The sequence below is a fragment of the Trichogramma pretiosum genome, unplaced genomic scaffold (genome assembly GCF_000599845.2).
Source record: "Trichogramma pretiosum strain Unisexual culture from Peru unplaced genomic scaffold, Tpre_2.0 scaffold24, whole genome shotgun sequence".
Lineage (NCBI taxonomy): Eukaryota > Metazoa > Arthropoda > Insecta > Hymenoptera > Trichogrammatidae > Trichogramma > Trichogramma pretiosum.
In genome coordinates, this window is record NW_019641611.1 from 1,929,177 (window position 1) to 1,942,828 (window position 13,652).

General features: G+C 38.7%; 4 protein-coding genes across 9 annotated transcripts; 2 read left to right on the top strand and 2 right to left on the bottom strand.

The window, feature by feature from the left end:
• Window positions 1–2: 2 nt before the first annotated feature.
• On the bottom strand, window positions 3–1,665 carry LOC106648292 (EKC/KEOPS complex subunit Tprkb-like). The gene has a single exon (XM_014365060.2). It carries the CDS (start codon window positions 592–594, stop codon window positions 55–57), a length of 540 nt encoding a protein of 179 aa, XP_014220546.1. The 5' UTR covers window positions 595–1,665; the 3' UTR covers window positions 3–54.
• A 42-nt stretch (window positions 1,666–1,707) lies between these two features.
• Window positions 1,708–5,674, top strand: LOC106648329 (antichymotrypsin-2-like). 6 transcript variants are annotated; one of them, XM_023458655.1, is made up of 6 exons: window positions 1,708–1,886; window positions 1,979–2,161; window positions 2,517–2,733; window positions 2,815–3,215; window positions 3,282–3,420; window positions 5,459–5,674. In XM_023458655.1, exons 1-6 carry the CDS (start codon window positions 1,818–1,820, stop codon window positions 5,596–5,598), a joined length of 1,149 nt encoding a protein of 382 aa, XP_023314423.1. In that variant the 5' UTR covers window positions 1,708–1,817; the 3' UTR covers window positions 5,599–5,674. The 6 variants fall into 6 exon arrangements, with proteins under 6 accessions (XP_023314423.1, XP_023314424.1, XP_023314425.1 ...); XM_023458656.1 differs by lacking the exon at window positions 5,459–5,674 and adding an exon at window positions 4,895–5,245; XM_023458657.1 differs by lacking the exon at window positions 5,459–5,674 and adding an exon at window positions 4,612–4,888.
• A 2,018-nt stretch (window positions 5,675–7,692) lies between these two features.
• On the top strand, window positions 7,693–9,816 carry LOC106648327 (alaserpin-like). Its single transcript, XM_014365114.2, has 6 exons — window positions 7,693–7,825; window positions 7,908–8,090; window positions 8,580–8,790; window positions 8,861–9,264; window positions 9,347–9,485; window positions 9,563–9,816. Exons 1-6 carry the CDS (start codon window positions 7,751–7,753, stop codon window positions 9,691–9,693), a joined length of 1,143 nt encoding a protein of 380 aa, XP_014220600.1. The 5' UTR covers window positions 7,693–7,750; the 3' UTR covers window positions 9,694–9,816.
• Window positions 9,817–9,975: 159 nt separating this feature from the next.
• Window positions 9,976–12,997, bottom strand: LOC106648170. The gene is made up of 5 exons (XM_023458641.1): window positions 12,986–12,997; window positions 12,198–12,357; window positions 11,872–12,155; window positions 11,016–11,592; window positions 9,976–10,958 (listed from the first exon to the last, which is right to left on the bottom strand). Exons 1-5 carry the CDS (start codon window positions 12,995–12,997, stop codon window positions 10,135–10,137), a joined length of 1,857 nt encoding a protein of 618 aa, XP_023314409.1. The 3' UTR covers window positions 9,976–10,134.
• Window positions 12,998–13,652: the final 655 nt, after the last annotated feature.

Consider the following 13,652-nt stretch of genomic DNA (forward strand, 5'->3'; position numbering starts at 1 on the left):
CAAATTTATAATTGTTTTATTTAAAAAATAACTCTACTTTTTGACAATCTCATCCTATTTTTTTTCACTTATTTTGCTCACAATTGAATCAATTAAATTAGACACTTTCAACTCTCTATCATCAACTTTATACAATTTTTTTATCAACTTCAAATTAGCAAGTTCAGAAAGTTGTGATATTGGCTTTCTTTCACCTTTGATACAATTGACAACTAGCTTATTTAATTCTTCAAGATCCTCTGCTCTGTGAACCAACACAACTAGATAATTGTTTGTCTTGTGGTCACTCGAAATGCCAAAATCTTTCAAAGCTTGTGAGATGTTTTTTGATATCGACAAAGAGTATATAACCTCTGTGAAAATACTTCTTGTGACCATCTGACCATACTTTTCATTCAAAGCGGCTTTATTAGCTGCAATAACTAGTTGAAAAGGATCAACGATGACATTTGCTTTAATGATGCAGCAAGGCAATTCTTTGTTTACAACTTTGGCGTGTACATTCTCGATGTCCTGAACGTTTTCATAAAGATAAATGGTAATTTGTTTTCCAGTTAACTCGTCCAAAGTTTGAGTGTACCTTTCGAGTTCCATTTTTTATAACAATAAAAAACTACAATAATTCGATCACTACAATAAAAGGCTTTTATAAAAGAAAGTTTTAGCGAACACAAGTGTAAAGCAATGGACTATAAACATCACGCGAGTTCAGGTTAGAAAAGTTGTCTGCTAGTATCAGCTGTAACACGCGGGCATTTAATTGGTCAACCTACTTCGTGAATATTTCACCTTCCACCTGTTGGTTTTAACTATTTTAAAATTCTCTGTCGATTCTCAATGTTTTGGGTCGTCTTGACAAATAAACAAGACAGCAATCGATCATCGTCGCGCACTTCAAAAAAGCTCTCATGTTCGCGCTATATACATAATCGCCTGGCGTGTTTCCATGCCGATCGATGAAGATTACATTTCGTTTAGACTGTTTTCGATTTAAAACGATTAAAAGCCCACGTCAACGCCAACGTGAATATTATTACATTTTTATGGTCGATCAAAACTGTAAATAGATAAGACATTTGTATTTATTTTTAATTCAAGCCGCGATTGATATCCAATAACATCATCGGCTTAAAATTTAAGCGCGGCGCGTCTAATTCGTGAGTCAGTTAAAAGTCAATCGCGACGTGCTTGTTTTCGACTTGTACACACCTGCCCGCGACTTTGATTGATACCGGCACGTATACGTCTTCTACGAAACATTATCGCGAATTACTGAGCAATTCATTTTTGCGATAAATGGCAAAAAAATTGTACACACGTGTTTAATTACCGACAAATGTTAAAGGCAGCCGGGTGTCTATACGACGGGCATGGCCAAGTGCGCGAAAATAGCTCAAACATCCGCGCGAAGTAAAAATATCGATTACTCTGTCGTCGGTCGTTATTATCACGTTTTCCACAATCTACACGCGTATGCAATGATCCACAGTGCTGCAATGTAATAATGCGCTCGAGGCACGTAGACACTCGGACGCGCATAGCCGGCCCGGCCCCGCTTGTGCATGAGTCATGCCGAGTATCCCGCAATATCGCAGTATGGGGAACGCCCCGCACACAAACACATATCCACACGCACAGCACCTGCGCGAAGTTACATCTTCGCTCCGCAAAACGAGCATATATGATCGCACTTCGCCGAGCAAAACACGACAGTAGTCTGCATGCCTTCGTAGCGAACACACCGCATACCGTCTCTGCACCTACATACAGCAGTTCGAGTTTTTTTTTTAATTTAAAAAGTCAACTTAATAGACACGATGTCGGAATTGGACGCTATGGCTTCGATCAGCCAGAGCTTGAAGGATTTCCATGTCGATTTCCACAAGGTATGGCATTTTGGCTTTTAATTCAAATTTCTATTTTCATGCAATGTCCCTTATGATGATGTATGTGATTTATGCATTTTTATTCCATGAAGACGGTGGCCAGCAAGTCTGAGAGCAACTTCGTGAGCTCTGCACTTAGTGCCCAAGTTGTACTGGCGATGGCCGCTTGTGGCGCCCAGGATTTGACATACGAAGAGATGCACAAGTCCCTTCGACTTCCCGAGGACCGATCGACCATACACGAGGGTTTTTCCCATTTCATCAAAGCTGTCAACGTGAGTTTTTTTATTCATTTATTGTTTTTTCTCTTCGATGTTTATTTTTATAAGACTTACGAAAAATAATCATTTTTTCATAACTGGGAACATCTGAAAATAAAACATGATTCACAAGTAGGAGTTACTTTATCATTTGACATTATTTAACAATTGACGGCTGAAAAATATACCTGTAGATTGTTCATAATTGCTATCTGTTTGTTTTTTTTCCCTCTAAATCAACTGTCACATTAAAGGTATTTCAATGCTATTTTACATTGCAACAATTAAGTATTTTAAAATATTACCCCGATAATGGTAATAATGCCGTTGTTTTTTCGATAATAGAAAACAATTTTTTTTACTTTTTCAGAACGTGAAAGATGTCGAACTTAAAATGGTCAATAAAATCTACTTGTCGCATCAGTACTCACATGCGGTTGAAGATGAATTTAAAAAAATCGTAAGTGAGCATTATCATTCGTCGAGTGAAATGGCGAATTTCGATGATGGCCAGACGTCTGCACAACAAATTAATAAATGGGTCGAGGATCAAACTAATGAAAAAATTAAAGACCTCATCAAGTCAGGTATGCTCTTATTTTACTCATAAAATTCGAATCGAGCCGATATTAAAAATTGAACTAAACTATTAAACTAAATTTTTCTAGATGATCTCAACAGTAACACGCTGATGGTTCTTGTCAATGCCCTTTACTTCAAAGGCCAGTGGCTGCACAAGTTCGATGAAAAAGACACGACGAAGAAAACGTTCCATTTGAGTAAAAGCAGTTCCGTCAAAGCTCCAATGATGTACATTAAAAAAAAGTTTTTGTATCAGCGTTTACCGGAACTCAATGCTCAGCTCGTCGGGTTGCCATACAGCAACCAAGATCTGATGTTGGTAGTCGTTGTACCCGATGAAGTCGATGGTCTGAAGCACATCGAAGCTAATCTGGAAAAAATCAACGTTGACGTTAAGCATATGGCTTTTTCGAAACGCGAGGTTGAGCTCTATCTTCCAAAGTTCAAGATCGAAACCACACTTGATTTGATTCCTCACCTTCAAGAGGTAATGTTAATTTATTTATAAACTTGATACCAACAGTTTTTTATGCTCATTGCAAAATTATTTTAGTTGGGAATGAAATTGGTATTCACCGAGGACGCAAATCTGAAAAAAATGGCCGATATTCCAAGCTTGCGTATCAGTAAAGTTGTCCAGAAAGCATTTATCGAAGTCAACGAAGAAGGCAGCGAGGCCGCTGCTGCTACAGGTAAATAATTGACGATATTACTTACTCTTCTTATTTGTTCGCTATTCTCGATGAATCATCCATATCGCATTATCTTCTCGCATTTGTCATTGCTTGAGTCTTATCCTATCTTTACAATCAATTTTTGCATGCTTGTGAGATAACAAATATTTTTTCGCAAATAGGTGTCCAAGTATCGTTTAGGTCCTTGCCTCCGCCTTGTATCAAGTTGAAAGTTGACAAACCTTTCGTATATCAATTGATTTACAGAGATTCTGTTCTATTCTCTGGACACGTTGTTAAACTATAAGAGTATTATTTACGAGTAAAGACTGATTATTTTTTGTCAAACATTATTTTTGTTTGTATATTTAAAATTTTATTGTGTGCACGATCTAAATGCAGATTTTATTAATATTTTGACAAGGATTGTAAAAATCTCATAACTTTTATAAACTGGAAAAAATATAAAAATTTCTTGCGTTAACGAAATCAATTTTTTTCATTCCTACTACCGATGCCCAAGCTTTCATTGATTATTTCACATTTAAAGCCCCACCGAATATTATTTTTGTTAATACTATTAATTGAAAAACGATAATTTTATTATATTAAATAAAAATATCTGTTCAATTTAGGTCTCATAATGACGTGCGATTTATTAGATATGTCTGAAGAAATTATTGCTGATAGACCATTCGTCTACAAAATTTTTTACAAAAATCAAGCTTTGTTTTCGGGTCACGTTGTGAATCCGTTGAAAAATTGAGTTATGTTCATTCAGAATTTGTATCGGTTAATAGATCTGCTTCACTTGTGTAATAGTTCAATAAATGCTTAAAAATAAATCCTTCTTTTTCTATCTATTATCGGTTATTAATTTGTTTATAATTGATTTCACAGCTGTCACGATAATGGCTTATTGCATGCCTCCACCGGCTGTTGAACTGCTCGTTGATAGACCTTTTGTCTACAATATCATACACAAAAATCAAACTTTATTTTCGGGTCACGTTTTGAATCCGTTAGATAATTAGATTATTAGATTATTATTAAATTATTTCCAATAATATTTGGTGTAGGTCAATAAATTTTCTTCGCTTGTATAAAATTTTAATAAATCTTATAACAAAGAGATTTCATTCTTATTTCCTTACTTATTTTCTTTACCTTTGATTAGAAAAATTAATTTCTTTGTAAATAATTTCACAGCTATAGTAATGGCGCTCTGCTGCATGCCTCCACCGGCTGTTGAGCTCCTCGTTGATCGACCCTTTGTCTACAAAATTATGCACAAAAATCAAACTTTGTTTTCTGGGCATGTTGTGAATCCGTTAGAAAATTAGATTTTCATTATTCTAGTCGTTTTTGGGTCAAATTTACTTGCATATTAGTACACGTTGAATAAAGCTTATTACGAAAAGCAACCTTATTTTTTTATTGATCCTTGGCACTTCATTGATATCAATTATATTTTATCAAATTTATTTCGCAGCTGTCATAATCAAGGCCCGTTGCATGCCACCACCTGCAGTCGAATTATTTGTAGATAAACCTTTCATTTATAAAGTCATGTATAACAACGATACTTTGTTCTCGGGACATGTTGTGGACCCGCTTCGAAATTAGACTCTTTATATTCTAGTATTTTTACAAACAGATTTTGTTATTTTCATGTTATCATTCAATAAACGTTATGATAGAAAATATTAATCTTTTACTTCATAATTTACCCTCAATAAAATGTTCGTACTTCAAACATAATTTTTTATCGATATAGTTGCTTGCATGCTCTTATTCATATCAAAAATTGTTATTTTTCTCAGAACCTATAAATAGAGTTAATATTTTTATGGTTTTTCATAGCTGTTTTTATGGGATTGGGCTGCAGTTTACCAGAGCCACCAATTCAACTACTTATCAATCGACCTTTCTACTTCATATTAATTCATAAAAATACGCATCTCTTCTCTGGCCGAATCATCAATCCAACAATTTCAGATAGTCAGCAACAAAATGAATAAATAATAAAATGGATCAAAATTTTTGTAATTTGCAGCAGTACACTTCATGACAAAATGTATTGCCCTCAAGCTTCCTGAAAGAGTCATCGCTAATAAACCTTTTTTTTATCAAGTCTTGTACAAAAAAAAAGTTATGTTTTCTGGACGCGTAAACAACCCGTTATACACAAAATAACATGTTTGTTGTATTTTCAATTCATATAATTATATATTTTTGTAAATTGAAACTTTTATACTCATTTCAAATAAAGAATAATTCATTTTAGAAAAGATAAACTTTTCGAATACTTGTATTTTTTTAACCTTCCTCCATGAGCTTTACAGAAGGATACTTTTGCTTTTGAAAGAATGAAGATTCAAAAGTTTTTGAATTAATAAGAGACCCTACTCGGTTGATTCCATGAAATAATGTATTACGTATCTTGGTTTTTCAAAAAGAAAGTCTAAGGGCTCGGTGGGTAATGACCATTGCGAGAAAGCCGAGATGGATAAACCCGAGTATTTGGTTCTGTGCGGCCGAAGGCAGCGCGTGCAATCGCACACATGTCAAGACTCCGAGTCTCCGCTCGAGATCAATATGCGTTTCGGAGTCGCTACGATAAATGAATACACTGAACACGAATAAGTTGAATTATTATTTGAGATCTCATGTCCGAAAAATTTTCATATATAATTTTGAAGTTTTTTAAATTTTTTTTTATTAAAAAGTGAATAAAATTCAATTGGATCATTTGTGTTCACTAGATGCATTTTTGTGCACATTTGATGCAACTTTTTTAAATATATTGCTTATTTCGGATACACTAGATCGAGATTGCTTTTTCTTTCATACGGGGACATACAATAGGATTTCTCATAAGAGAAAGAATGAAACTCCAGCAAGTACGTATAGTTATTTGCGGGTTTTAACATTCTTGCTCATTTTATAGCTTAACAATCAATAAACAGAGTTTTTTATGTCTTCGAGGCTTTTTCTCTGTAATCGCGCATATTTATTTCTTAACAAAATTCTCATATTTTAAAACAATTATTATTGTTTTAAATAATTATTTTATCGGCAATGATAAAATAATCGAACCGAAAGTTATTATTTCACGATTTCCCATGACTTTATCTATGGTTTTCTATGGTAAACTTGCAATTCGATTGAAATATAGCTAACTCAATATTTTAGATTTATTGACCTATAAATAAAATAATTGATTTAATTTTTCATAAATACTTTTCTGTTAGTTAAAATTTTTGTCAGTCAGTGCCGTGGCCGCTGACTATTTTACTTCACAAATGAATTGGGAATCGCCGGCAACGGCGAGTTAGAAAAGTTGCGATACATTAAAAAAATCGATTAAAAATTCTGGTCGAACGTGGAATACGTCAAATATAGTAATCCCATCAAAAATGATAAGGGACTTAAAAATTTAATTGAAAAAAAAATTCGACCCCAAAAATCGGCTTTTTTTATGGTAAATTTGCAATTTTTTCATCGTATATTTTTAATATAGGCAATTTTTAACATTGGAGAACACCCTCTCACACATAGGACTCGTTTAGATTGAGACGTGATCAGAGCGAATAGCTGAAGATCGAAATGACTCGTCAATGGTTTATTTCGATTTTCGATTACTCCACGACTCGAATTATTATCGTTTTTTGAAATCTGGATGTCAGATAGATAGCATAGCTTTTTCGTTTTGTATGAGTTCATGGGTATTGTAATCCGGTGTTGGTGATTATTTAATTTTTCGATAAGTTTGTGTGTTTCCATTTTTATTTTCCTTGGTGTTTTGTGAAATTTTGTTTCGTGTTTTTTTTCATCAGAAATAAAAATTTTTGTGAATTTTACTGATCTGAAAATACTACTTTAAACTGCAGTTGGACAAAAAACAAAGAATTACTATGCTAATTTGGAAATCGTGAGTTTTAACATATTTAACCGAACCTAACTATTGGCATCCAAAGGAATCACCATCGAAAATATGCTGCTGGTTTTGTTTTTTTTATGATGATTAGGTTTATTATGATACAATGAATATAGAACAGATTGTTCAAGATTCATTTCATCGAATGCAAATATTATCTGATTTTTTTCGCTAAACCACACCACTCAATATGTTGCATTATTTTTACTATCACTTCCTGGAATCGAAATGCTTATCAATTGAAACACGATTGTACCGGTACAGTAGATATGGATATTATCTCATTTTTTTCCTATATATAGCATCATGACTCGCTCTTTGTAATATTGAAACAACGAGTCCCTGCCAGTTTTGCGCTCAGTAGACCACCGACAGTTGAACTTCTCACAAGAATAAGGTGTGATCACGATGGCTAACGTCGACGATAAAGTATTTTTACCCATTACCAAAAGTTTGGATGGCTTTACTAATAATTTTCACAAGGTAAGATTTTTTTCATCCTTTTGATCAGTCTTTAAAAACTGGAAATTGTATGTTTATTTTTTTTTGTTTTTTATTAATATAGAATTTAGCCAATGCGTTCGAGGAAAATCTCGTCAGCTCACCGCTCAGTGCTCATGTAGTACTGTCGATGGTTACTTGTGGAGCCGAGGATTCGACTCACGAGGAACTGCGTCAAGTCCTACAGTTACCTGAGGATCAAAGTGTATTACAGGAAGGTTATAAGGCATTTATAGGATATATCAATGTAAGTATCAGAAATGAAATTTATACTTACAATTTATTATTTTTAAGATGTAATTTAAAAAAAGTCCGTAACTATACTGTAAAAATTATAATTTATGTTCAAAATATTTGAAAATTGAGGGTGTAAGTAATACTGGGAAAGGTATTTGTAAAATTAATAAAATTTTTTTTCCATGACATCGTCGATCAGATTTGAGTAATGTGTCAAAATAGCGAAAAAGACACGGAAAGAATTCATTTGTATGTTACTGCAAGCATCCAAGCTACTTCTTAAACTCCAAGAGTTGGATCGTGACTTGATTATATACGCACTGTTTTTCGAAGGAAATTTTACAAAAATGAAAATGAAAATTTCAGGTGACTTATAAAATCAATACAAGTGCTACTTGATGCATTAAGAAGTACCTAAATTAAAAAATATTTTAGATTATTACTTAAAACATCATTTTCAACGCAACTACTGTTATAACTGAAGTACTAATTTTTACAGAATTTGCCAAAAGTTACGCTCAAAGTAGCGAATAAAATTTATGTCAATCATTTGGGAAACATTGAAAAAGATTTTCAAAAACTCACGAAAGATTGTTTCCATTCTGAGAGCGAGCCGATGAATTTTGGTCTGAGCGATGAATCAGCAGGAAAAATTAATAAGTGGTGCCAAGAGCAGACTGACGGAAAGATAAAAAATCTTGTTGCTGCCGGTACGTATATTGATGTTTCGATTTTTCAAATATCATTTTTAAGTCACTCAAAAAAGTTTCTTTATTGCAGCTGATTTTTCTGACAATACTGGTATTGTACTTTTGAGTGCGATATATTTGAAAGCCCAATGGAAAAATCTTTTCAAAGTGAAAGACACAAAAGATAGAAGATTTCACTTGAATAAAAATAAGCATATTTACGTGCCAACGATGACGACGGAGCAAGAATTCTTCTATAAACCTATGCCAGAACTCAACGCCAAAGTCATTGGGCTGCAGTATACCAACGAAGACTTGATGATGGTTATCATCGTGCCCAACGACATCGATGGTCTTAAGGACGTGGAAGCTAATTTAGAAAAATTCGATATCGATTACGCCGGTGAATTCCGGCGAAACGAGTGCGAAGTAAAGCTCTTCCTGCCAAAATTCAAGATTGAAACGACCATTGATATGCAGCCCCATCTTGATAAGGTAAGTTTTTTAAATTATGTATGAATGAAATGATGACTTTTTTACAATTCTATAATTATGTAAACTTTATTCTTGTTTTTAGATGGGCGTTAAATTAGCATTCACTGAAGATGCAAACTTTGAAAAAATCAGCGACGTTCCCGGTTTGTTGATCGATAAAGTGGTCCAAAAGGCTTTTATCGCTATCGATGAGTTTGGTACGGAGGCCGGTGCTGCTTCTTGTGAGTACATCAATTTAATAAGATTTGAAATTTTTCTTAATAAAACAAACTTAATGAGGGTTTTAATCTGTTTTCAGGCGTAGTGATGAGTTGGAGAGAAGTGCCACCCACTCTCAAAGTGGATAGACCATTTGTTTATCAAATAGTCGATATAAAGCGTAGATTTGTATTATTTTCTGGACACGTCGTAAATCCATTGAAAGTATAATAATAATAATATTTGTTTTTTTATCAATTACTGTATCATTGTAGATTTTAAGTGAAACAATATACGCTTTATTGAAGCACGTAGTTTTGAAATCAATAAAAAAAATTACATTTTCATGATATACGCGTTTCTCTAAACCAGTTTTTTCTTCTTTATCAGTGTATAAGTCTTTATTTGTTTTATCATAATATATACATTTCATAAAATATTGTAGAAATAATAAATTTTATAAAAAAAATATAGTTGAGCTAAAATAAAAATAAAACCCATAAAAATCTCGAGGAAAAAAAAACTTAATTGGTCAATAATTTTTTTCAAATATGACTAGCACTTATTAATACAAAATAGACAATGATTACTCTGGAGTGGTGGAACGAATCTCAACTTTTATAAAAATAAAATATAGGTAAGAAGAATGGAAGCTAAAAGTCTTTAAAAAAGTCAGGACAAAACGAGGCATTCGTAAGCCAAGGCGCACTGCTGCTGCGTCCAACTCTTGCCAAGCGCAATCACGAAGGCCCGAAAGACCTTTTCCTTTTCGACCTGCTTTTCTACGCCCTCGTCGTCGTCGTAGCCTATGTCCTCCCCCTCGTCCTCGTCGTCGTCGTCGTCGTCGTCGTTTTGGCTCTCGTTGGAAGTCTTGGCCTCGGCCTTCATGGCCTTCCTCTGCAAGTAACCGGCGAGATTTTTGGGAAAATTGCCGCCCGTCGAATTGGAGAGGAACGAGCCCATCTCGCAGGCCACTCGGCTCGGGCACCTGCTCAGGTCCCACATGGTCTCGGCGTCGCGCATAAAGGCGCTGGCGTTGAGATCGTGGCGGCGACTGCTGCTGTCCTCGAGCTCGATGTCGTTGTCGTTGTTGTTGGCCGCGTGATGCTGCAGCAGCGGGTGCTGATGCAGATGCGGATGATGGCTGTTGTCCTCGCCAAACGACGGCATCGCGTCCTGGATCTTCTGGTAGAGGAAGTTCTGCAGATTGAAGGTGCTCGTGATGGCCGGGTAGACGACGCGAATGAAGAACGGCAGGATGATGAAGATCTTCACGAGGAACTTCATGATCTTGATGAACTTGAGGAGGGTGAGCGCGACGAGGATCACCTTGACGGCCAGGATCGGTATGACGAAGGGCAGGCTGCTGGTGGCGATCAGCTGGACCAGCGCCCAGATGTTGGCGCCCAGCGCCAGGATGATGGCCCAGAAGCCGCCTCCCGGATCGCAGCCCCCCTGGCGGATTTGCCGCAGCTTCGATCTGACTGTGACCATGGCTTGAAAGCACGAGCGATTACGCGATATCGATTAATTAAACCTAGAGAAATACTTACTCGAGGGAAAGTTGCCGTAGGACTGGGTGGGCGAGGGTGGCGGCGGTGGCATCGGGCCCGGGGAGCCGGACGGCACGAAGCTGGGCCCTCCCATCTGTGGCGGCTCCTGGGTGTAGAGCTCGCCGGCGCGATACGGATCGTTGTACTGGAGCATGCCGGGCTCGTAGGGCGGCGGCCCCGGCGGCGCGGGCCCGTTCACGCCCGGGTACTCGGGTATGGAGTTGTACGAGGTCTCGTCGTACTCGTAGGCGCTCGGCGGGAAGTAGTCCGGGGCCAGCTGGTGCTCGTAGTCGTCCTGGATCGAGTAGGACTGCCTCTCGGTGTTGGGATCGACGGTGCCCTCGTGCCGGTAGATCGTGTAGCGCTGGGCCGGCTTGTGCGGCCGCGGCGGCTGGTGATTGGCGGGCCTGTTGGTGCTCAGGGCCAGCAGATCCTTGTGGGCCGGCGTCGAGGCTGCTACGCTGCGCGTCGTCGACGTCGTCGACGGGGACAATCTCGGGGTCGGCCTCGTCAGGGCCAGCGGCGACGCCAGAGTCACGGGATTATGAGCCGTCGACTGGCTCGAGTTCGTCGCTGCCTGTGTATCATTGCAATTCGTATTTATATTTGCGTCGATCGTCGCAGTCATTAATGCAGGAAAGCCCACGTTATTATAGATGCGGCACAACAAAAAAAGAGTTTGCGCTAGATATAAACAAACAGTCCGCGCGGGACGATCGTAAAGTTTCACTGCTGCTGCTGCAGCGCGTTCCGTTGGACGAGCTCGTCGCGGGTCAATATCGCGCGCAACAAAAGACAATATCGGTGTCAAAGTCGTAAAAATATATATAATACAGTCGGTGGATTTTTTACGCACCTTGAGCTGCTCGGCCACACCGCCGCCGCCGAGATTGATCCGCTCGCCGTTCCTCACGTAGAGAGCCAGTTTTTTGCCCGATCTCGCGTGCTCGTCGTCGCCGTTGTCGTCGTCGTGTGGCTGCGTTGTTGCATTTTTCTCGCTCGTTGTCGCGCTTCCATTGGCCAGTACGACGAAGGGCTGCTGCTCGTCGGCCAGCGCACTCGTTTCGCAGAGCCACGATAAGGCCGCGAGGCAGCAGTAGGCTGCGAGCGTCAAGCTTAGCTGAAAAATGCCGTAGTAGCCTAATTAAATTATAATTAAATCTCGCCCCATCTGCTTTTTACCTAGACTTGGTGCGACATAATTAAATAGATCGATTGTCTCCGATATTTTTACAAATATTGACCGTAGGTCGAACGTAATAAATAAGTAAACGCAAAAACACTTATTCCCACGAGGAAAGAGTAATCGTGGTCTCTCGGCGATCGGCAGCCGCAGCAACAGCTGACACCGATATAGTTGGCCAAGTAAAAGCGATAAGGACGATCGATTCGTTCGGGCTACATTACGCCGAGCTACGTGACAATGACAGAGACCAATTACACAATATTGATTTTTCTCCTTCGTTTGTTTGTTTGACCTTTCACCGCGCGCTGCTCAGCGAGTTCCAGAGGCAAAAGCAGCAGCACGAGCCAAATCGATCGATTTTTTTCTCTCTCCTTTTTTGCACATTATTCAATAAATACCCGTGCACGGACGCACGTGCGGTTACTCGACGAGCGCAATAGATTTTGCGAAAGTATTATCGGGAATCTCTGCTGCGAATTACATAAAGAGCGGCGGATCTCTTGTTTGTTGCGCGCAAGTCTGTATACGGCGCGCGAACGGAACAAGTCGTATAATCGCAATCGCGAAAGACGCAAGTGGAAAAAAATACACTTTATAGGCTGCTTACTTGAAAGTTATATATATCGTATTTAATCAGTTTATATGAGAATGAGCTAATTAATTCGACCAAACGTCGTATATACGCTCGTTGCAAGAAAAACAAAGACGATAGCCCGCGTTTGGCTTTAGGGGGGAAAAAACACTATCGCGCGCGTCCACAGCAGGATCACGATCGAAAACTCACCTTGCGGGACATCGTCGTGTGCAGAATCCTCGAGTTCAAAGGTTGCAGCCGAACATGTTCGAGTCTCAGTTTGCACGCGCGCGCACACACACAATCGCACTCGCGCGCGGACGCGCACACACGGGTGTCGATTTTCTCGCACGCAGCGTCTTCTGGTCGCGGGCCTCGCGAAACGCGCTGAACGAATCGAGGCTCGCCGAGCGAGGACGGCGATACAAATGCGCGCAGATTCTTGCACTTTGCGGCTCGTGCAATGGGCCCCCCGATATCGATCATTCGAACAATTGGACTAAGACGAGAGAGAGAGCGAGAAAAGCGCGCAGTGCCACGACGATCCCTTTCCTCGATGACGCGCGGGATTATTGTTGTTGCTCCGGGATTCGCGCTCGCGAAAGGGGGATAATAATTATGGTTTTCCGATGCCTACCGAGGTTTATGTGTGAGTAACGGAAATGTATAGAGATCCACGCCTCCGTCTTCTGCGTCCTGTCGACGGACCTAGTGACCGAGCGCGCGCGTTTTCACGCTCGTTTAGAGAAAAAAAATCGATCGCGATTCGATGATGAAAAAAGAAAAAAGAAAAGAATAGAAAAGAAAAATCTTGGCGTAATTTCAGTTATTGCTCGGATGAAACTGTTTTATTGGCCTCGTAAGTGCGCTTTGCAGG